Below are 24,064 nucleotides of genomic sequence, written 5' to 3' on the forward strand. Positions count from 1 at the left end.
ATTTGCCCTCCTGCCGCCCGGTGAATGCCTGTGAAATTCTTACGCCTGGTAAATAAAGCGATAAGGCCTGCTTTTACAAGGATAAGTGCTTTGAAAAACTAGAAAAATAAAACTTTAGCACTAATTTGTACATTAAATACCCTGTCTAATAAAGACATTTATTTTTAGCCCGTTAAAACATATGTTTTTTAAATTAAATTTGTGTTTAATGTATTTAATTAAATGGCTTTAGAATTTATTGAAAATATGCATTTTTAAACATTTATTTCATGTGTTTGTGTATTGTGCAATTGATCCCCATTCGCACTTATGGGGATTCCGTTCGTGCAGAGCTCCCATAAATATGAATGGGGATTCCAATCTGTTTTTTGGATGGGCTTTCCGCTCCAAGGTATCCCCATGTATCCCAGGGGCACATATGGTTCACAAGCGCCCCTCGGCTACATGGGCCTCTACCCGCCGATACTGGAAGAGGCCCAGGAGTGTAACTCACTATATCTCACAGACCACCAGGTAAATTTGTAGATTTTTTACAGGTTGGAGGCATCTGCCAGCGGGAAGCCTCTGACCGCAAATGTTGGGCCATTAAGTTTGAGAGTGACTTGACTAAGTCCGAATCTAAACTCTTACATAGGTATGAAGGGCGAGTTGGCAAAGGTGCATTGGAAAAATAGTTTTAAAGTTATGGCGGTAGATAAGCAGTGGCTAGCATTTAAATAAATATTTAATAATTCTCAACAAACATGCATTCCATTGAGAAACAAAGTACTCCACGTGAAAAGTGATCCATCCGTGGTTAACTGAAGAAGGTAAGGATGGCATTAGATTGAATGAACAAGCTTATAACGTTGCGAGGAATTGTAGAAAGCTTGAGGATTGGTTAGTTTCAGAAACCAGCAAAGGTTGACCAAAAAATGGATAGAAAGGGAAAAAATGATATATGAGAGAAAACTAGCAAGAAATATAAAAACAGATTATCAAACTACTACAGGTACTTAAAAAGTAAGAGAGCAGCAAAAGTAAAAATTGGTGCCTTAGAGGATGAAACAGGAGAAATATTATGGGGAATTAGGAAATGGCAGAAATGTTAAAAAAATATCTTTTTCTGTCTTCACAGTAGAATACACAAAAAGCCTATCAAACATGGTGGGGAACCAAATGTAAGATGAGTGTGAGGACCTTAACGTCAATAATATAAGTAGAGAAAAAGTACGAGAGAAACTAATGGGACTGAAAGCCAGCAAATCCCCTGGACCTGACGGCCTACATCCTCGGGTTCTAAAAGAGGTGGCTGCAGAGATAGTGGATGCATTGGTTTAGGACTTCCAAAATTCCCTCGATTCTAGAATGGTCCCAATGGATTGGAAGTTAGTAAATGTCACACTGCTATTCAAGAAAGGAGGTAGAGAGAAAACAGGGAACTACAGGCCAGGAAGCCTGAAGTCAGTCGTCTGGAAAATGTTTAGAAAATCATAACATGATTAGGCAGAGTTAACATGGTTTTATGAAAGGGAGATTGTGTTTGACAAATTTAGTAGAGTTATTTGAGGAGGTAAATAGTAGGGTAGATCAAGGGGAACCAGTGAATGTAGTACACTTGGATTTCCAAAAGGAATTCGATAAGGTGCCAAATAAAAAATGATTACACAAGATAAGCGCTCATGGGGTTGGAGTAGTATAATAGCATGGGTAGAGGATTGGATAACGCACAGAAAACAGAGCATTTGATAAACGGGTCTTTTCAGGTTGGCAGGCTGTAACTAGTGTGGTGTCGCATGGATCAGTGCTGGGACCTCAGTTTGCTGACAATAAAATGCTAGGTGGAACAGTAAACAGTGAGGAAAACACAAAGAGTCTGCAAAGGAATATAAATAGTGTAAGTGAGTGGGCAGTAAGGTGGCAGGTGGAGTGCACTTTAAGGAAATTTGAGGTTATTCGCTTTTGTAGCAAGAACAGAAAAACAGATTCTTTTTAAAATTGTGATAAACTTTTAAATGTTGATTTTCAGAGAGATGTGGGTGTCCTCATGCAAGAAACACAGAAAGCTAGCAGGCAGGTACAGGAAGCAATAAGTATGTCAAATGGCATTTTGGCCTTTATTGCAAGGGGTTTTGATTATGAGAGAACTACAATTGTACAGGGACTTGGAGAGACAATACCAGAAAAACTGTGCACAGTTTCAGTCTCTTTATCTAAAGAAGGATACACTTGCATTGGAGGCGGTGCAACGATGTTTCACTAGATTGGTTTCTGGGATGAGATGTCTCTCCTATGATGAGAGAATGTGTAGAATGGGTCTATACTCTCTGGAGTTTAGAAAAATGACAGGTGATCTCATTGAAACATATACGATTCTGTAGTGATGGACAGGGTAGCTGGTGAGAAATTGGTTCCCCTGGCTGGAGTGTCTAGAACTAGGGGGCATAGTCTCAGGACCAGGGATAGATCATGTAAGGCAGAGATGAGGAGGGATTTCTTTCCTCAGAGGGTTGTGAATATTTGGAATTCTCTGCCCCAGTGGGCTGCGAATGCTTAGTATGTGAATATATTCAAGGCTGATATAGATAGATTTTGGACTCTAGGGCAGCGGTTCCCACCCTTTTCCTTTATGCGGACCATTACATCATCATCAAAAACTTTTGCGGTCCACAAGCAATCAAGCCGTTTAAAACATTTTGTGAATAGTGTCATAACTTTCCTCTGGGACTATTATTACCCTTCTCTTCACTTGCCATGTTCAATATGAGATTATTCTTCGCCATTCTGTTGCAGTTTTTACACTCTTGTCCTGCCTTCTGGTTTTGAATTAGCCTGAATTCTGTGGCATTTACGGTCATGGCCTGTTATAGGTGTTTTGCGGTCCAAGAAATATGCAAGGTCGACGCTCACACCATCCCCGGAAAAGATGACAGACTCAGAGTTATGATTCAAATCGGTCTTTACTCGCATGCCTGGGGAGAACCTTTCAGAGTGCTGTCTGAATTCGACTCCACCAATATCCTAGCAACATTCACAATTATACAAAAATCAAACCCCTCCCCTAGGGGCAGGTGCAAAGATTTTCAGCATATACAGAGTTATTGCTAAATGGCAATTATAAACCGTGACATTTCATCCTTCCTGTCATCTACAGATCACAGTTCTGTTATCAGTTGGTCCCCTCACCTTCTGTGACTGCGGGCCTCATTTTAATGTATTGCTTTACAACCGTCCGTTTATCTCTGGCCAGGTTGTTTGCTCGTTACATGTTTTCTTAAGATAACTGTCCTCGTTCAATCTCTGCAAAGCACAGATTCTGACCTTGGCTTGTGTTGCTTCTGCAAAGCAAGCACATTCTGATTAGTCCCACCATACTTTGATGTAATGGAAACTTGTTGTGTGTTTACAACAAACAAATTCTTAGGTATGTTAACTTGTATATGTGCTGCCTCGCCTGGCCGAGCAGACATCCTCCCCAATCTTCCCACGAGTTGCTCTGCAGTTTAATTTCTCAGCATTTGAAGTCACTTAATCATGTTCTTAAAGCTTAGTTGGGTAAATGCAATATACAGACCTATATCTAGTTTTAACTCAGGTTATGAATTATCTCATTACCTCCACCTTGTACATTGGTGCTAAATTATACATATTCTAACATACAAACCTAAAGTTTAATAGTGATTTGGTTACTTCAGTCCCCCCTTATGGCCCATTGGTCACTTTGACCCAATATTGCCAATGTGCTACAGTTTAAGATTGTTTGCTATGAGTACTGTCGCCCTAGTTGTACCAAGTCAGGGTGTCTAGTACTCATACTTCCGCAATCCCAAATACAGTTTTCATAATAATTCTTCTCACGCCCTACCCCTTGTCTGTTGGTGGTTAGCAACAGTGTCTATTTCTCTCCTTCCATCTTTATTTGTTTGGTTATGGCTTGTGCTAGGTCTTGGTTCTTTCACCACCGGCAATATCCACAAATTAAGAAGAAAAGGATCATCAATACGGTGCCTTGAATAACTACCAACACGTGTGATATGCTCCTTATCCAGGGGAGTATATCGACATTTAGGCCCCAGTTCCAGATCTTATTGTACCAAGGAGTTTCATCTAAAGTTGCACTAATGTCTTTTTGTTGTTTCTTTAAGTCTTCTCTGTTTTATGATAATATTTCAAAATTTCCTTCGTTTCCTGCCGTAACTTGTTCCAAGCTTCCTCTTCCTCTAACTTGGAAATTGCCTTGGGCTCTGGTATGACATAAGTTTCAACATCTTTATTAAGTCCCATTTTATCAAGTGACCTGGTTTTCTTATCCTGTGGCCTTGGTGGGTGTATATATTAGTGTCCTATCTGTGTAGGTATCTTTAGATCAAAACAAAAGTTTGGTTGGGGAATGGGACAAATCAGATCTTGATATTCATATTTCTGTTCAGTTGTGGTGACACAAAATTTCCCGTTGTTCCTTGGTGCTACCCTTGTCTGGTGTATTCCCCTTGGGTGTATCTCAAGGGTGCAATTGATGGTTTTTGTAAATCCGCACTCGGATGTGTCTCCCTTGGTGGGGGGTGGGGTGTGTGCACGCCCATGTCATTCCCTTGTGGTGGCACCCGTCCATTACCACCCCCCATATGATCCCATTCTTCTGGTTATTGTCTTCATCCCTTTCCCAAAGTGCCTTGGTGGGGACATCATGATATTTAATCCAACTTTCCCTTTGTATCTCTCCTATATTAATCACATATTATATGGGCTGTCCCTCTTCCGGGAGTTGTGGGATTGCCAGTACAAAGTCAATCATCTTAGTCCATGGGGTCAGACAATTGCCTGCCCGGTATACTTGTCCCATTTTACGCCCCTTACATAGGCTTTTATTTGTGTTAATCCAAGGTTCCAGATCCTCATTTGTAATCCAGTCAGGGATCTGTCCATTATTTATTTGCCTCATGTTATGCTGAGCATTTGATAATAGCCATGAGCCATACATGGCACATAATAATTCCTTATGGGTTTGGCGAGAAGCATTGGTAAGCCGATGAATAATTGTATTGATTGTTTCTGCATGGGGGCTACTATCTCTTCCACCCACAACAATTGTATTATCAATTGTTTTCCTGCCAGTGCCAATTGCTGGCTATTTCCAGTGGTTTGTTTTAGTAACTTCTCTATTTTTGCTTGTAGTGCTTCTACTCCTTCTATGTCCAGGCTATTAACTGTTGCTAACCCAACTGCATACCCTGCTCCGGCCATTTCCAATATCCCCCGTTTCTTACGTCTTTGTAAGATAGATTTTCCCTGTGGGCCCTCTAATTGTTTTACCCACACGGAGTTCCATATTTGCTTTCTAAGATTGTTACACATCGTGGGCATCTCAAAAGTACTCATATTAATGGCAAGCTTAATAACTCTATGTGCCACACTAAAATACACCTCATCCTGTGTTTTCCTTATTACTAATCCCCCTCGACAACGGCAATACATATATTCATTCCTAGGTTCAAGGCGAGGATGTTCCACCTCATTCCGGACGTCTAATGTTCCTGTAATTACAAAAAGGGGGGCTGGTCATCACCAGCCAGTTAGAATTATTCCACTCTTATCCGTTCTATCAGTTCAAAATGCTGTTCATTTCTTGTTCTGTGGCTCTGCCACCAGACATATCTGAAGATGCAAACTATGGCACATAACATTATCATCATACACAGCCCCATTATTAATATATGTAGAAACTCCCCTTCCCATTCTTTATACCTTCTAGCATACTCCTCACTCTCCTCAAAAGGCACCATTTCTGGCTTACTCATTGTCTTTGTTATATATTTTTAACTGAGTCCAGTGCTTCCACCTTCCTTTACCCATTCCGAACTCATCTATACAAGTGCATGTCACTGTTCATTAACACTTCGTAGGGTACTGACCATCTGGGTGCTAGCCCTGCTTTGGCTGGTACTATTTTTGCCATCACCTTGCTGGGATCTCATTCTGGTCGTCCCGTGTATCCTGTTCTAGATCCCGTATAATGTGTTGGTCTTTGGCCTCATGTCTGAGAGCGTGTAATCGCGTACACAATTGTTTAATAAATCTCCTAATTCTATCCTTCAGGGGCCCTGCATCCTCACCCCCGTAGCGACTCCTTCCGGCAGTGTCATTGCTCGTCCGATCATTAGTTGGAAAGGTGTCAGCCCTGTGATTCTATTCGGAGTTGCTCTAAGTCTCATTAGTATATTCGGGAGTAACTCTGCCCATCCATGTCCTGTGTCTTCTATTGCTTTAGCTAAGGATAATTTCAAAGTCCGGTTCATCCTTTCCACCATCCCTGAACTCTAAGGGTGGTACCTCCTCTGCCATTATTCGTGCTGCTGCTGTTGTCGTACAATCTCTAGTGGTGAATGCTTCAACCCATCCAGTAAATTGATCTATTATTACCAAACAGTACATTATTCCCTTTGATTTTGGTAGAGGTCCAGTAAAGTCTATCTGCAACTTCTCCCATGGGCCTCTTCGTCTCGGCTGATGTCCCCACTTTACCTTGACAGGTTTCCCTATGTGATACTGTGCACATATGGGGCAGTGTCTACAGAATCTGTCCACAGCTTGTTTAATTCCGGGCCACCACCAGCATCGCTGGAGGTTGTTTAACATGTTGGATATACCTGTGTTTTGTCTACCATGGTACATTTTCATTAACTCTTGTTGTATACAGCTTGGTGAACATATTTGCTGCTCTTTCCTCCATATTCCCCAACCCCCCCCCCCCCGCCCTTTCTCTTGCGCCCCTCGCTCCCATAGCTGTTTCTCCTCCTGGGATACTTCCTTATGTAATTTGCTTATATCTTCTGGCAATGCTGTTATAGCAGCTATGTCTATCTGTGTTTCCGGTTCGGTGTTGCTCTTGTTTGCCGCTGCAATCTGTTGCTCTACCACTTTTCTGGCTGCATGATCGGCGGCTCTATTTCCCCTTTCTGTGGGGGAGTTCCCTCGCTGATGGGCTTTTACCTTTACTTCTGCTGTTTCCATGGGTAGCCCCGAGGCAGCTACCAATTTCTTTACTAAGGCCTCATGCTGTATAGGTTTGCTCCCCCCCCTCCCGAGGTGATGTACCCCCTTCGACTCCAGGCTGCCATATAATCATGTACTATGCCAAAAGCATAGCGGCTATCGGTATAAATGTTCACCTGTTTTCCTTCTGCCAATTTTAATGCTTCTGTCAATGCCATTAGATCAGCAACTTGAGCTGAACTATTTCCTGGTAATCTTCCTTCCCTCTGGACGATGGCATCTCCCTTCACTACAGCCCAACCTGTTCGTGGTGTTCCGTTAACATATTTATGGGACCCGTCCACATATAGCTCTATGTCTGCCTCTGTCAAAGATAATTCCCTGATCTTGTCTACATACTCTAATTCCTCCTCACTGGTGCAACAGTGATCCTCTCCTTCCATTCTCATCATAGCTGCGGGGTTCTGGCTCATGTCTCTAACTATCTGTATAGATTTATCTTTGTGTAAGAGGACAGCCTCCCAAGCAGCCTTCCGGCCGTTTGAGACGGTGCTGCAATTAGTTTACAAGATAACTTCCATTTATCAAATCATAATTTTCCTTCTATCACTGTGGGGAAATAGTAACATAACATTAAGAAACTTAAATTTAATAATGTCCAATATCTTTAAATTTTATTCAGTAATACTGAAGTTGTTGCTTGGTGAACAGCTGTCAGTGGAAAGGGCCTCCTTTGCAGGCTTTTGAAGGTGGAGCAAAACATTATTGCGTCATGTCACGTAACTTAAAAACATTCCTGATCGAAAAAGACAGTTGTGTTTTCACACTTGATCTAAACACGAACACTTGGGCTTCATTGGTCAGATTCCCTTTCTCAGTTGCCCGCTTGGCTGCCTCATCTGCCCATGCATTGCCCTTTTGTTGTCGGTCAGTAATCTTCTTCTGCGCTTTAATTTATTATTGCACACTTTTGGGGTAGGAGAGAGGCTCCTACTAATTCCTTGATTATATTCCCGTGTCTTATGGGTCCTGCTCCTGATGCCATATCCTCGCCTACTCCAGGCTACCATGTAATCAGGCACCACCCCAAAGGCATACCGACTATCATTTTCCTTTGGGTAACCTCACAGCTTCGGTGAGAGCCACCAAATCTGCTGCCTGAGCCGATCGGCTTCCTTCTAGCCGACCTTCCCTTTTAACCTGTCCGTTGCCATTGTAATGATCGTTACTGTGGTAGAAAAAGATGTGGAATGGCCTATTCTGGTCTGGTAATCCCAGGGCAGGATCACTTACGAGGGCTTGTTTTACTTTACAAAAGTTGTTTCATGGTCCAGGCCCCAGTCCATCAGCTCCTGGGATGGTTCCCCCCCTTTGATCAAATCCTGTATAGGCTGGGCCATTTCTGCATATTCTTGGATAAAGTTCCAGCAATAATAAATAGCCCTAGTACCTGCTTGACCCCCTCCCGTCTCTGGCGCAGTCCCTTCCTGCTGCCACCTCCAGCTGCTTGTAAGTACGCTACTGTGAGAAATCAAAGCACATAGCCAGTGGTTGAGTGCCACTCCTGCTAGCTTTCCTCCTGGTCCTAGTGCCCCTTCCATCTGTCTTCGGGCATTTGTCTCTTCCCTTGTGTTATTATGTATCCTAGGTAGATTTCTTCGTCCTTCCCTACCTGTACCTTTCTAGGGTTTAATTTAAGTCCTGCATTCCAAGGGCTCCCAGTACCGTAGTCAATTAAATATGGTAGAGGGACCTGCCACTATCAGATGTTCTTGCGGAGTGGAGTTATCTTATTCAATTCGGACTACACCAATTTACACCAACCAGAATTTCATCATGGCCACAATGAAAGTCTGGTTTTAATAGGTTAATTAACCTCATAACTCCAATGTTAAATCTTAGACTGAATTTAATCTTTTGTTAAACAAACTTTTTGTTGCTCTTCCCAGATTTCAAACACCAGCTTAACTTAAATTGTAGTAGTTTTTTTTCATTCTGGGGGCACAATCTTATTCGCACATTCTTAAAACTTCCTAAATCCAAGACAAGACAAAAGGGTTAAATGCTTTTTTTAACACAGAGAAGTGGGTGGAGCTAAAACACACAATAGACGTTTTACTTTTTTAAGGACAGACTTTCAGACAAAGGAATATTGTAACTTCTTAAACATTCATCATCAGGGAAACATTCACACTTTAACACACAATTTCATACAACCTGAAATTCCAGCATATTTTTAAGGTTCCATTCACTCAGCAAATCTTGTGTTTTATTTGTCTCGGTACAGATGTTAATAACTTCCATCTTGGTAAAGCTTTAAGTTTATCTTTTTTTTCATTTTTAAATCGGTGAATCAGCAGCTTTCCCTGGATTTACAAATCCCTGTTTTTTTTCCTTCCTTTGCTGAGTTTTCAAATTGGTTAGCCTGCAAATTAGATCTTTTTCCTTCTTCATCTCACCCTTCTGTTTCGATTCCTTACATTGTTTCTGATAACAAGCTAAGATTACCATTCCCCTTTTCCCTCTTTATCTTTGGTTTGTCCCCCCCACCAAGCCCTTTGGCTCTCTGCACTGTCATCAGGATCCCATCCTTTCCTTTTCAGTGATTCAATTCATTTTTTATTTTTATCTTCCAGGAATCGTGTTATATAATACAGTTCCCCCCACAGAGGGGAATCCTCCTTTCCATCTCCTTTTTTTCCATGATTCTAAATTCACTCGTCTCACTTTATATATCTCTTCTCAGATTTCCTTCTTTACTTCCTGTCAATCACTCCGTTTCGTTAAACACACACACCAACCCTTTAGTCACGAGATTCTGATACTGTGGGGCCTGTATCTCTGTGACTATTGGTTTATTTCATTCATTCATGATTGTACAATCCTTTCACTTTCATCTTTCAAGGTATTAAGTGTGTGTGTGGGCGGGACTAATCGTTTTCATCTCAGGGATCTGCCAGCCATTGTTTCACTGCTTGCAGCTCAAACTACTCTCCTTATCCAGCTTTGAAAAAGTTAGTTTCTCTTTTAAAAATAACATAAGATTTACCAAAAACGTTTTATAAGTACTTTCACTTTCATCTTTCAAGGTATTAAAAGGTAGAAATGTTGCCCGCCAGCAGATTCACAGAGGGACACAGACAGGGCCCAAAGCCTGGCACTCGATTTAAACCGCCCGGCCCAAAACAGCCCTGGCAAAGCCGGGCTCCCCCCAGCTAGTTCTACAATAAATCAGGAAAAACTTATTCCAAAAATGTAAATCTGACGCTGGGTCTACACGTTAACCATCAACTGATTTGCTTCTGCACACAACCGGTTCTTAGTTTTCACTATTGTCTTTTTTCGTTGCATATATCCAGTACCTTTAGTTGTTTCTTCTTTTTATCTAAAATATCCATTTCCACTTGAACATGAGTAGGCCATAGGGCCCCTCAGGCCTGCTTCACCATTCAACACAATCCCGGCTGATCTTCTACCTCAATTTCACTTTCCCACCCTCTCACCACATTCTTTGATTCCCTTAGTGTCCAAAAATCTATCGAGCTCATTCTTGGATTTACTCAACGAAAGAGCATCCACAGCCCTCTGGGGTAGAGAATTCCAAGAAATGTCTCCTCATCTCAGTCCTACATGACCGACCACTTATCCTGAGACCATGGTCCCTGGTTACAGACTGTTCAGCCAGGGGAAACAACCTCTCAGCATCTACCCTGTTCAACCCTCTAAGCAATGTATACATTTCAATGAGATTAACTATCACTATTCTAAACTCCAGAGAATATACATCCATTCTACTCAATCTGTCCTCACATGAAAACCATCTCATCCCAGAAATCAACTAGGGAACCTTCGCTTCAACACTTCCAAGGCGAGTATATCCATCTTTAGGTAAGGAAACGAAAAATGTATGCAGTACTCCAAGAGTGGCTTCCCAAAGCAGAAAATGCAGAAATGTTCTTCTCTCTTGTACTGCAACGCCCTTACAATAAAGGCTTAAAAAACTTTTGTGTTCCTAATTGCTTGCTGCACATACATGTTACCTTTCTGTGATCCCTCTACAAAGACACCCAAATCCCTCTGAATCCCAACATTTACGAGTCTGTCAACTTTATAAAAAATATTCTGCTTTTCTATTCTTCCCACCAAAGTGGACAATTTCACATTTCCGTACCTTATATTCCATGTGCCAACTTCTGGCCCACTCACTTAACTTGTCTATGTCCCTTTGCAGCCTTTTTGCGTTTTCCTCGCAGTTCATCTTCAAACCTAGCTTTGCAAAGTCAGCATACCTGGATATATTACACACGGTCCCCTTACCTATCATTACTATAGATTGTAAAGAGCTGAGGGCCGAGCACCAATCCTTGCGGCACCAGGCTGATACCTGGGATGGCAGGAATGACGTATGAGGAGAGAATGGGACGATTGGGATTGTACTCGCTGGAGTTTAGAAGAATGAGAGGGGATCTCATTGAAACTTATAAAATTCTGACAGGACTGGGCAGACTAGATGCAGGAAGGATGTTCCTGATTGTTGGGGAGTCCAGAACCAGGGGTCACAGTCTAAGGATAAGGGGTAGACCATTTAGGACAGAAATGAGGAGGAATTTCTGCACCCAGAGAGTGGTGAACCTGTGGAATTCTCTACAACAGAAGGCAGTAGAAGCCAATTCATTAAATATATTCAAGAAGGAGTATTTCTTAAGGCTAAAGGGATCCAGGGGTATGGGGAGAAAGCAGGGACTGGGTACTGAAATTGGATGATCAGCCATGATCGCATTGAATGGCGGAGCAGGCTCGAGGTGCCGAATGGCCTATTCCTGCTCCTATCTTCTATGTTTCTATGTTTCTACTAGTTACAACCTGCCAACCCAAAAATGACCCGTTTATACCTACTCTCTGTTTTCTGTCTGTTAACCAATCATCAATCCATGCCAGTATATTGCTCTCAATCCCAGGAGGTTAATCTAGTGAAATATAAAGGGCTGACACTGTCACTTATGTTTCACTAGATTAACTGAGCTAATTATAGTTTGTGGGAAATTGGCTGCCACGTTAATCCATAAAATAGCAGTTATCATATCTCAAAAAAACAGCTAGTCAGCTGTGAAGTGCTTTGGGAGACGCTAAGACCGTGAAAATCGCTAAATAAATTACTGATATCACGACATCAAACATCCTTTCTGGTGAGACCATTCGGCTGCTGACCAGTGAAATCTGTAACTAAATGGATCCTGTAATTGGCTGCAAACTTGCCATTCACGATGCTGAAACTGGGCATTTCACTCCTTCCAGTATGTACCATGTCCAGCTCGCGGCTCTGTGCTGCCGTTTCCTTCGTCTCTCAAATTTCTGCAGATCTAACACTTGTCTGAAATTAACGCCTTTGAAAATACATTTCCTTTCTATTCAGAAACAGACTGACTATCCATCAATCTCAACAATTTCATTGTCATTTGTTTTGTCCTCTTTCCAAATGATATAAAGAATGTGTATTTATTTTAACAGTGGGGGAGGGGTGTTATCATTCCGTGCTAATTACACATATAATATTTTTAATGCTTTGCAATTATAGAATCATAAAATGGTTACAGCACGGATGAAGGCCATTCGGCCCGCTGTGCCCGTGCTGGCTCTCTGCAAGAGCACTTCAGCGAGTCCCTTTCCCGTCGCCCTGCTTTTTTTCCTTCAGGTACTTATCCAATTCCCTTTTGGAAGCCACGATTAACTCTGGCTCCACCACCATTTCAGGCCGTGCATTCCAGATCCTAAACACTGGCTGCGTAAAAAATATTTTTTATTCTGTTACTTTGGTTCTTTTGCCAATCACCTTAAACCTGTGTCCTCTGGTTCTCGAACCTTCTGCCAATGGGAACAGTTTCACTCTATCTACTCTTTCCAGACTCCTCATGATTTGGAATACGTCTATCAAATCTCCTCTCAATCTTCTCTACTCTAAGGAGAACAACCACAGCTTCTGCAGTCTATCCACATAACTGAATTCCCTCATCCCTCGAGTCATTCTCGTAAATCTTTTCTGCACCCTCTCTAATGCCCTCACATCCTTCCGAAAGTGCTGTGACAAGAATTGATCACAATCTTCCAGTTGAAGCCGAACCAGTGTTTTATACAGGTTCATCATAATTCCCCGCTTTTGTACACGATAGGTCTATTCATGAGCTGCTTTCTCAACCTGCCCTGCCATCTTCAATGCTATGTGCACATATACCCCTAGGTCTCTGTTCATGCACCTACTTTAGGATTGTACCCTTTAGTTTATATTTCCTTTCCTCATTCTTTCTACCAAAATGTATCACCTTCCTCCAGTGGGGGAAAAAGCAATTCTCTACTAATCTCTGTTTCCTGTCACTTAGCCAATATATTATCCATGCTGCCACTGTCCCTTTTATTTAATGGACTTCAACTTTGCTGGCGAGCCTATTATGTGGCACTTTGTTGAAAACCTTTTGGAAATCCATGTACACCACGTCAACTGCATTGCCTTCATCAACGCTTTCTGTTACCACATCAAAAAACTCGATCAATTAAACACGATTTGCCTTTGATAAATCCATGCTGTCTTTGCTGAATTAATCCACACTTGTCCAAGTGATTGTTAATTTTGTCCCTGAATATTGTTTCTAAAAGCGTTCCCACTACCAAGATTAAACTGACTGACCTGTAGTTGCTGGGTTTATCTTTGCACCCTTTTTTGAATAAGTGTGCAACATTTGCAATTCTCCAGTCCTCTGGCACCACCCTAGTTTCTAAGGAGGATTGGAAGATTATGGCCAGTAACTCCTTGATTTCTTCTTTCACTTCCCTCAGCTTCCTAGGATGCATCCCATCTGATCCTGATGACTTATCCCCTTTAAGTACAGCCAGCGTTTCTAGTACCTCCACTTTATGAAATTTTATCCAATCCAGTATCTCCTCTACCTCCTCCTTCACAATGTCTATGGCAGCATCTTCTTCCTTGGTGAAGGCAGATTCGAAGTACTAATTTAGCAACTCCACCATTCCCTCTGCTTCCAGCTACATTACATACAATGCCACCTATCTTTGTGTCCTCGGAAAAATTGGATATGTGTCTTGTACATGTGACTTATTAAGAAGATGAAAGCCCTGGAAATAAGGGGAAAATAGTGGTATTAGTGCAAAATTGGCTCAGTGACAAGAAGCAAATGGTGGTGGTGGATGGATATTTCTTCAGACTGTGAGGTTGTTTGCCGTGGCATTCACCAAGGATCACTTTGGGTTCATTACTCTTTCCATTTTTTATAAACGATGTAGACTCAGGTTTAGGGCCCGGATGTTGTGCTTTTGATGATGGTGTATGCAAAGCGTATGCTGTCGTAAGCCATCAGAAAGGCCCCACTAGTTCTGGGTTTCCACATGCACTGCGCATGAGCAAAACCCAGAACCTGCGATGTGTCAAGGCTCACCTTGACAGATCTAACACACTGACCCAAAAATCACTTTCGCTGCTGCAGATTTGGGGTATTTGTGCAACTACTGCCCAGCAGATGCCCAGAAAACCCTTACACCTGGTAAAATCAGGCATAGGATCATATCACTGGATGACCTCACACTTGCCTACATTGAAATCCATTTGCCACAGTTTTGCCCAGTCACTTGTTCTATTAATATCTCTTCGTAATGTTATGCTTTTATTTACATTGCTTACAATACCACCTATCTTTGTGTCTTTGGTAAACTTGGATATGTGGCTTGGATATGTGGTTTTTTAAGAAGATGGAAGCGAATGGAATTAAGAGGAAAGTGGCGATCTGGATACAACATTGGCTCAGTGACAGCCAGCAAATTGTGGGAGTGAACGGATGTTATTCAAACTGGAAAGTTGTTTGCTGTGGTGTTCCCCAATGGGCCATTTTGGGCCCATTTCTCTCTTCAATTTTTATAAATGACATAGACTCGGGTGTACGGAGCAGAATTATAAAGTTTGCAGATGAAACAAAACTTGGCAAAGTAGTAGTTGGTGATGAGGACAGGTACATGCTTCCGGATGACATAGACAGGATGGTGAAATTGGCAGATGAGGTTCAATGCGGAGAAGTGTGAAGTGATGCACTGTAGGAGGACTAATATGGAAAGACAGCACACTATAAATGGCACGATTCTGAACAGGGTAGATGAGCAGAGAGACTTTGGTATCCATATCCACAAATCCTTAAATGTGGCAGGGCAAGCTGATAATGTGGATAAAAATCATACATGTTACTTGTGTTTATAACCAGAGGAAAGAAATATAAAAGCAAATAGATCATGCTAGAACTTTATAAATCATTGGTTAGGCCTCAGCTGGATTACTGTGGACAATTCTAGGCACCACACTTCAAGAAAGGTGTAAAGGCCTTAGAAAGTGTACAGGGGAGATTTCTCAGGATGTTACTAGGGATGATGAAGTTCAGGTAGGATGAGATTTTGGAAACGTTAGGGCTGTTCTGCTTGGAACAGAGACAGATAAAAGGTCACCTAATAGAGGTTTTCAAGATGATGAGAGGTTTTGATAGAGTATATAGAGTAAAGTTATCCCCTCTGGCGAGTGGTTCAAGAACTAAAGATATTGGCTAGCTTTAGATACCAGTGAACCCCCAGTCAAAGGGCAGCAGAAAAGGCCGAGGCTTATCCCAGAAATTAAACGGCACTCAATAGCTGGTTATTCTCTCATGTTGCAAGGTCCTGGATTGATGGGATTCTCAGTGGACCTACTCACCTTTACAAACATTTATGAAGCTTCCTGCTTTATTCCCATCTTGGAAAATAGAGCTGTTTGTCCCACAAGATAGCCCTGTGAACTCAGCGACCTTTTTGGATTTCCAGTTGGTGTGGTGCTGATTCGATTTTGCTCTCTCCACCTTCCTGAGATAATGCTCAGTCCAGTAATCTGTTAATACTAAAATGATTCATATTAAATGTAGAATCTGTTACTCGAAAACAATAGGACTAATTTTGCGATGATTAATATATTAAATTTGTATTTATTTACAATTAATGATATTGGTTGAATTCCTTACTTTAATATTAAGTTGTTCTTTTCTTTCCTTGCCCCTACTTTTAGGGACTATACTCACTCACAATATCTGCTGCGAACTCCAGCTCCGCCCACAGTAACACATCACTGATGGAGCATAACCAGGGTTGGAAACCTGTCTCCAGGTGACATCACAAAGGAGCCAGGAGCCAGGAGCCAGTAACAATGTCACAAAGCAGACGGAGCTCCGCCCAGTCGAGTTGTCACAGGGTCACATGACCATGCTCTGTTCCTGGTGCGCAGTCTCACTGGGGATGAACACATGTTGGACATTCAGTCCTGTCTCCAACCCCATACTCATGTACTGAAACCCCAGGCAGGGAGCACAACTGCGCAAAACTGTCCCTTACGAATTCTCCGTCCCATCCTCCAAATATGAGAACCCATTATTCAATGGCCCAAATGCTCACCTTCTGATTTATACACCCCAAACACTTCCTCATATAATATCAAGCACTGGGTCTCGCTCCTGGCACGGCAGTGAAAGGCAGTTTGAGGTCTGTGATGAAATAACTGTGTTCTGGATTGTCTGTTGTACTTGTTAATGTCTGGAATGTTTTACAGGTGTAACCACTAATGTTCCTCCCTAGCTCCGCCTTTATGGACCCTCCTGATTGGTGTGAGTCTTATTTATAAGAGCTGGGTTTTACTCATAGGGGCTGGGTCGGTGATGAATGGTGGTTGCCCTGTGTTAACTTGATGCCATGATTCTTACTTAATATAAGCCTTTAGTTTTAAGTTTTAACTTCATGGATTCAGGCAGTTATTTGGCACATCAATTTTTATTAAGTAACAACTTTGGAAGATGGAGCGATTTTTGAAACCAGAGCGTCTGGATATCGATCCCCATTCAGCAGATGCGTCGAAGAAATTTACGCACTGGCTTCGGTATTTTGAACACTTCATTGCATCGATCGATCCAACAGTTAGCAAGTTGGGTCTTTTAACCAACTTGGTAAGTCATCAAACTTACTCTATATTTGAAGATATTACTACGTATGAAGAGGCCCTTGCAGCTCTTAAGGCCCAGTACCTTAAGTCGGTTAATGAAGTATACGCCAGGTATCTTTTGTCTACTCGCAGGCAATTACCCAAGGAATCCCTGGATGATTTCCTGCAGGATCTTAAGGCTTTGGCTAAGGATTGCAACTACAAGGCTGTCTCTGCCATATTGCATCAGGAAGAAGCCATCTGCGATTCTTTTATATCTGGCCTCCGATCTAATTATATTAGACAGAGACTCCTCGAGAATGACTCGTTAGTTGTAAAAACAGTCATTGCTACGGCTCGATCGTTAGATGTAGCCCAGAAGAATTTAGTAGTGTATGCATCAGCCCATGCGTCCCTCTCAGCCTGTGTGTTCCGAGTATGGAGGCATCCTTAACGCCAATGGAGCCTCCACTTAATCCTACTGTTGCGGCTGTACCCCATGGGTCTAAGTGTTATTTTTGTGGCCAATCTAAACACTCCAGGCAAAGATGCCCAGCCAGAGAGGCTACTTGTTTTAACTGTAAGAAACGGGGACATTTTAGTAAAGTGTGTAAGGGTAATCCTGTACCCGATGTCTTCTCTGCTGCCGCCTATCATTTTACTCTAGCCTCAGTTACGGTTGACCAGACCATACCGTGTTCCTTGTCGAAATCTATGATGGACATTAAGATTAATGGTCGTCCTACTGGGTGTTTGATAGACTGTGGCAGTACTGAAAGTTTTATACATCCCAACCTTGTTAACTCCTGTTCATTGAAGGTGTATCCTACTCGAAGTGAAATTGTGATGGCGTCCAAGTCCCTTACTTCGGAGGTAACTGGATATTGTAAAGTCACATTGACCGTTAAGGATACAGAGTATAAGGACTTTTAACACCTTATATTACCTCACTTGTGTGTGAACTTAATTTTAGGCTTGGACTTCCAGTGTCAGCATGAGAGCGTTACCCTTAAGTATGGTGGGTCTCAGCCTCCACTCACAGCCTGCGGCCTTTCTACTTTAAAAGTAAGTCCACCTTCCTTGTTCGTGAACCTTGCTCCTAATTGCAGACCTATAGCGACTAAGAGTCGACGGTATAGTTCAGAAGATAAAACATTTATAAAAGAGGAAGTGGAAAGGCTTCAACGGGAGGGAATCATCGAACACAGTAATAGCCCGTGGCATGCCCAGGTGGTGGTGGTTAAAACTAATGTAAAGAAAAGACTGGTGGTCGATTATAGCCAGACAATAAACTTGTATACCCAATTGGACGCCTATCCTTCGCCTCGTATTTCTGAGATGGTGAACCAGATAGCTCAGTATTGCGTGTTCTCCACCATTGATTTAAAGTCTGCCTACCATCAACTCCCTATTAAAATAGAAGATCCACCTTATACGGCCTTTGAAGCTAATGGGCGCCTGTACCAATTCCTTAGGGTGCCCTTTGGAGTGACGAATGGGGTATTCGTCTTCCAACGGGAGATGGATCGTATGGTGGATGAATACGCATTGGAAGCAACATTCCCATACCTGGACAATGTTACTATCTGTGGGTGCGACCAACGGGAGCATGATCAAAATCTCGTGAAGTTTCTAGAGACGGCAAAGAGGTTAAACCTGACCTACAACGAAAACAAGCGTACCTTTAATACTACACGTTTGTGTATTCTTGGTTGCGTTGTGGAGAATGGGGTAATCGGGCCAGATCCTGAAAGATTACGCCCACTTAAGGAATTACCTTTACCTCACACTGTAAAAGCTTTAAGAAGGTGTCTGGGATTCTTTTCGTACTATGCCCAGTGGGTGGCTAGTTACTCAAATAAAGTCCGACCTCTTATTAAGTTGACGTCTTTTCCGCTATCGGCAGAAGCTCAGGAGGCTTTCTGTAATATCAAATGGGACATTGAGAAGGCAGTGGTATGTGCCGTGGATGAGAAGATCCCTTTTCAAGTGGAAAGTGATGCATCTGATTTTGCATTGGCAGCAACTCTTAACCAAGCTGGTAGACCAGTAGCTTTCTTCTCTTGTACATTGCAAGGACCAGAAGTTCGACATTCTTCAGTGGAAAAGGAGGCGCAGGCGATTATTGAAGCAGTCAGGAATTGGAGACATTATCTCACTGACCGACGTTTTACGCTTATTACTGACCAATGATCTGTGGCCTTTATGTTCAATACTAAGCAGAGAGGCAAGATCAAAAATGATAAGATTTTAAGATGGTGAATAGAACTGTCAACATATGACTATGATATTCAGTACAGGCCTGGAGTATTTAATGAGCCATCGGATGCTTTGTCATGAGGAGTATGTGCTAGTCTAGGTATAGATAAGCTTCAAAGTCTCCACGATGCACTCTGCCATCCTGGGGATACCATGGTGAACCACTTCATTAAGTCCCACAATCTACCCTACTCTATTGAGGAGGTCCGGGCAATGACCAGAACCTGTTGTGTTTGTGCTGAATGCAAACCCCGCTTCTATAAGCCGTCCGAGCCAGCTCATCTTATTAAAGCAACTCGACCATTTGAGCGTTTCAGTCTCGATTTTAAAGGTCCCCTTCCATCGAGCGATCATAATGTCTATTTTCTTAATATTATAGACGAGTACTCTCGGTTCCCTTTTGTTATCCCCTGTCCGGATGTGACCAGTGCTGTTGTAATTAAATGCCTCTGCCAACTGTTTTCTTTGTTTGGCATGCCTAACTATATACATAGTGATAGGAGTTCTTCCTTTATGAGCGAAGAATTGTGACAGTTTTTGCTATCGAAAGGGATTGCAACGAGTAGAACTACCAGCTATAACCCTCGTGGTAATGGGCAGGTCGGGAAAGAAAATGCGACAGTGTGGAAGGCTATTGTATTGTCTTTGAAGTCGCAAGGCCTGCCGACCTCTCGCTGGCAGGATGTCCTGCCAGACGTGCTGCATTCCATAAGGTCTCTTTTGTGTACAGTGACGAATGCCACCCCTCATGAAAGGATGTTTAGCTTTCCAAGAAAAGCTACTAATGGAGTATCGTTACCCACATGGTTGACGAACATGGGCCCTGTGCTGTTGCGCAGACATGTGAGAGGCCACAAGACTGATCCACTGGTGGAGGAAGTACAACCCCTTCATGCTAATCCCCAGTATGCGTACATTCAATATCCGGATGGGCGAGAGGATATGGTCTCTATTAAAGATCTTGCACCTGCTGGAGTTCGAAAAGAGTTCGACTCTGAGAGTGGAGTTTTCAATCGTGGTATTGGACCTTCAGAGACACAAACCCTCAGTGTGGAAAGCACTGATGATTCTGGGAATTCAGATGAACCGGAGTTGGTACTCCGGGAGGAGCCTTGGCAAGAGTTACGTCATTACCAGAGGAATATTAGACCTCCTGACAGACTGAATCTATAGCAGGGGGTGAATGTGATGAAATAACTGTGTTCAGGATTGTCTGTTGTTGTACTTGTTAATGTCTGGAATGTTTTACAGGTGTAACCACTAATGTTCCTCCCTAGCTCCGCCTTTATTGACCCTCCTGATTGGTGTGAGTCTTATTTATAAGAGCTGGGTTTTACTCATAAGGGCTGGGTCGGTGATGAATGATGGTTGCCCTGTGTTAACTTGATGCCATGATTTTTACTTAATAAAAGCCTTTAGTTTTAAGTATTAACTTCATGGGTTCAGGCAGTTGTTTGGCACATCAAGGTCATGGTGCTTTGGTGAAGATATAATCACAGAACAGAAATCACAGAAACCCCACAGTGCAGATAGAGGCCATTTCGGCCCATCGAGCCTGCACCGACACATATCCCACCCGATCCCCGTAACCCCTACACCGACACATATCCCACCCTATCCCCGTAACCCCACGTATTTAATCCCGTAACACTAAGGGTCAATTTATCATAGCCAAATCAACCTAACCTGCAAAGGAGTCCCATACACGCCGAAACCCTCTAAAACACTCCAAAACACTCGCTTCAAAACAGTCACTCCCAAACACTCCAATCCACTCCTAAACACTTCAAAACACAACATAACTCAAAAAGACACCAGAGCACTCCACAACACACCAAAACAGTCCAAAACACCACCACACTCAAAAAATACAAAACACTCCAAAAAACACTCCAAAAATCACTCCAAAAAAAAACTCCAAAAAAACTCTCCAAAAAAACACTCCCAAAAACACTCCAAAAAACACTCCAAAAAACACCAGAAAAACTCCAAAAAAAACCCCAAAAACTGTCCAAAAAACACTCCCAAAAACACTCCAAAAAAACTCCAAAAATCACTCCAAACAACACTACAAAAAACACTCCAAAAAACACTCCAAAACAATCGCTTCTAAGCACTCACTCCAAAACATTTGAAAACAGTCCAAAACACTCCAAAACACTCCATAACTCAAATCACACCAAAACACTCCAAAACGATGCAAAACACACTTAAAGACTCCAAAACACGCCCAAACACTCCAGAACCCTCCAAAACACTCGCTTCTAAACAGGCTCTCCCAAACACTCCAAACCACTCCAAACCACTCCAAAACGCTCCATACTCAAAAACACACCAAAACTTGCCACAGCACTCCAAAACAGATGAAAACACCACAACACTCCAAAACACTCCAAAACAATCCAAAACACTCCAAAACACTCCCAAACACTCGAAAACAGTCACAAGCAGTTTGAAACTCTACAAAACAGTCGCAAACACTCCATAATACTCCAAAACATTCGCTTCTAAGCACTCACTCAAAACACACATAAACATTCCAACACACTCCCAAACCCTCCAGAACAGTCCCATACACTGCAAAACCACACCAAAAGACTCCAAACTGTCCATGACACTCCAAAACACTCGCTTCTATGCAATAACTCAAAACATTCCAAAAACACTCCAACACACTCCCAAACTCTCCAAACAGTCCCATACGCTCCAAAACACTCGAATACACTCCGAACCCCTCTAAAACACACCATAACACTCGCTTCAAAACGGTCACTCCCAAACACTCCAGACCACTCCAAACACGACATAACTCATAAACACACCAGAACACTCCCACAACACTCCAAAACAATCCAAAACTCACCAAACACTCAAAAACTAAAAAACACTCCAAAAAATACTCCAAAAAAACTCCAAAAAACTCTCCAAGAAACACTCCCCAAAACTCCCAAAAAACACCAAAAATCACTCCAAAAAACACTCCAAAAAACACACCAAAAACACTCCAAAAAACACTCCAAAAAACAATCCAAAAAACACAACAAAAAACACGCCAAAAAACACGCCAAAAAGAACTTCAAAAAAATACAAAAAACACTGCAAAAAACACTCCAAAAAACAGTCCAAAAAAACACACCAAAACACTCCAAAAAACACTCAATCCAAAACACTCCACAACACGCCAGCACACTCCCAAAAGCTCCAAAACAGTCCCTTACACTGCAAAACACTCGAATACACTCCGAAACCGTTTAAATCACACAAAAACACTCGCTTCAAAACATTCACTCCCAAACACTCCAAACCACTCCAAAACACTCCAAAACACGACATAACTCAAAAACACACCAGAACACTCCAAAACAGTCCAAAACACACCAAAAGAGTCCAAAACACTCTCAAACGCTCCAAAAGAGTCCATACACGCCGAAACCTCTAAAACACTCCAAAACACTCGCTTCAAAACAGTCACTCCCAAACACTCCAATCCACTCCAAAACACTTCAAAACACAACATAACTCTAAAATACACCAGAACACTCCACAGCACTCCAAAACAGTCCAAAACACACCAAAACACCACAACACTCAAAAATACAAAACACTCAAAAAAAAACCTCCCAAAAAACTCCAAAAAACTCTCCAAGAAACACTCCCAAAAACTATCCAAAAACCACCAAAAATCACTCCAAAAAACACTCCAAAAAACAATCCAAAGAACACAACAAAAAACTCAAAAAACACGCCAAAAAACACTCCAAAAAAATACAAAAAACACTGCAAAAAACCATTCCAAAAAACACTCAATCCAAAACACTCCACAGTCCCATACACTGCAAAACCACACAAAAGACTCCAAACCTCTCCATGACACTCCAAAACACTCGCTTCTACGCAATTACTCAAAACATTCCAAAACACTCCAACACACTCCCAACCCTCTAAAACACACCATAACACTCGCTTCAAAACAGTCACTCCCAAACACACAAACCACTCCAAAACACTCCAAAACACGACATAACTCAAAAACACACCAGAACACTCCAAAACAGTCCAAAACACACCAACACACCACAGCACTCCAAAACATTACAAAAAACTCCAAAACACTCCCAAACACTCCAAAACAGTACCAAGCACTCCAAAACTCTACAAAACAGTCCAAAACACTACAAGCACTCCGAAACTCTACAAAACAGTCCCAAACACTCGAGATACTGCAAAACACTCGCTCCAAAAATTCAAAGCACTCCAAAAAATGCAAAACACTGCACAACACACAACACACTGCCAAACTCTCCAAACAGTTCATACACTACAAAACACTTCAAAACACTCATAACACTCCAAAACACCAAAACACTGGCTACTAAGCACTCACTCTAAAACACTCCATAACTCAACAGCACACCAAAACGATCAAAACACAGCAAAAGAGTACAAAACACTCTCAAACGCGCTAAAGAGTCCCATACACGCCGAAACCCTCTAAACACTACAAAACACTCGCTTCAAACAGTCACTCCAAACACTCCAATCCACTCCAAAACACGACATAACTCAAAAACACACCAGAACGCTCCACAACACTCCAAAACAGTACAAGCACTCCGAAACTCGACAAAACAGTCCAAAACACTACAAGCATTCCGAAACTCTACACAACCGTCCAAACAGTCCAAAACACTCCAAAACACTCTAATACACTACAAAACACTCCACAACACGCCAGCACACTCCAAAACCTCCAAAACCGTCCCATACACTACAAAACACTCGAATACACTCCGAAACCTCTAAAACACATCAAAATACTCGCTTCAAAACATTCACTCACAAACACTG

General features: G+C 42.1%; 1 protein-coding gene across 1 annotated transcript in view; it reads left to right on the forward strand.

The window, feature by feature from the left end:
* Positions 1 to 444: 444 nt before the first annotated feature.
* Positions 445 to 24,064, forward strand: part of LOC147092754 (uncharacterized) — a 43,942-nt gene continuing 20,322 nt past the window's right edge. Inside the window, exons 1-2 of the mRNA XM_085975674.1 lie at positions 445 to 513; positions 2,009 to 2,072. Coding sequence (XP_085831800.1) covers positions 445 to 513; positions 2,009 to 2,072 — 133 coding nt within the window. The remainder of the gene's footprint in view (positions 514 to 2,008; positions 2,073 to 24,064) is intronic.

This window comes from Somniosus microcephalus, unplaced genomic scaffold (genome assembly GCF_052327205.1).
Source record: "Somniosus microcephalus isolate GS21.2 unplaced genomic scaffold, FLI_Smic_1.0 unresolved_chr2, whole genome shotgun sequence".
In the NCBI taxonomy this organism is placed as follows: Eukaryota; Metazoa; Chordata; class Chondrichthyes; order Squaliformes; family Somniosidae; genus Somniosus; species Somniosus microcephalus.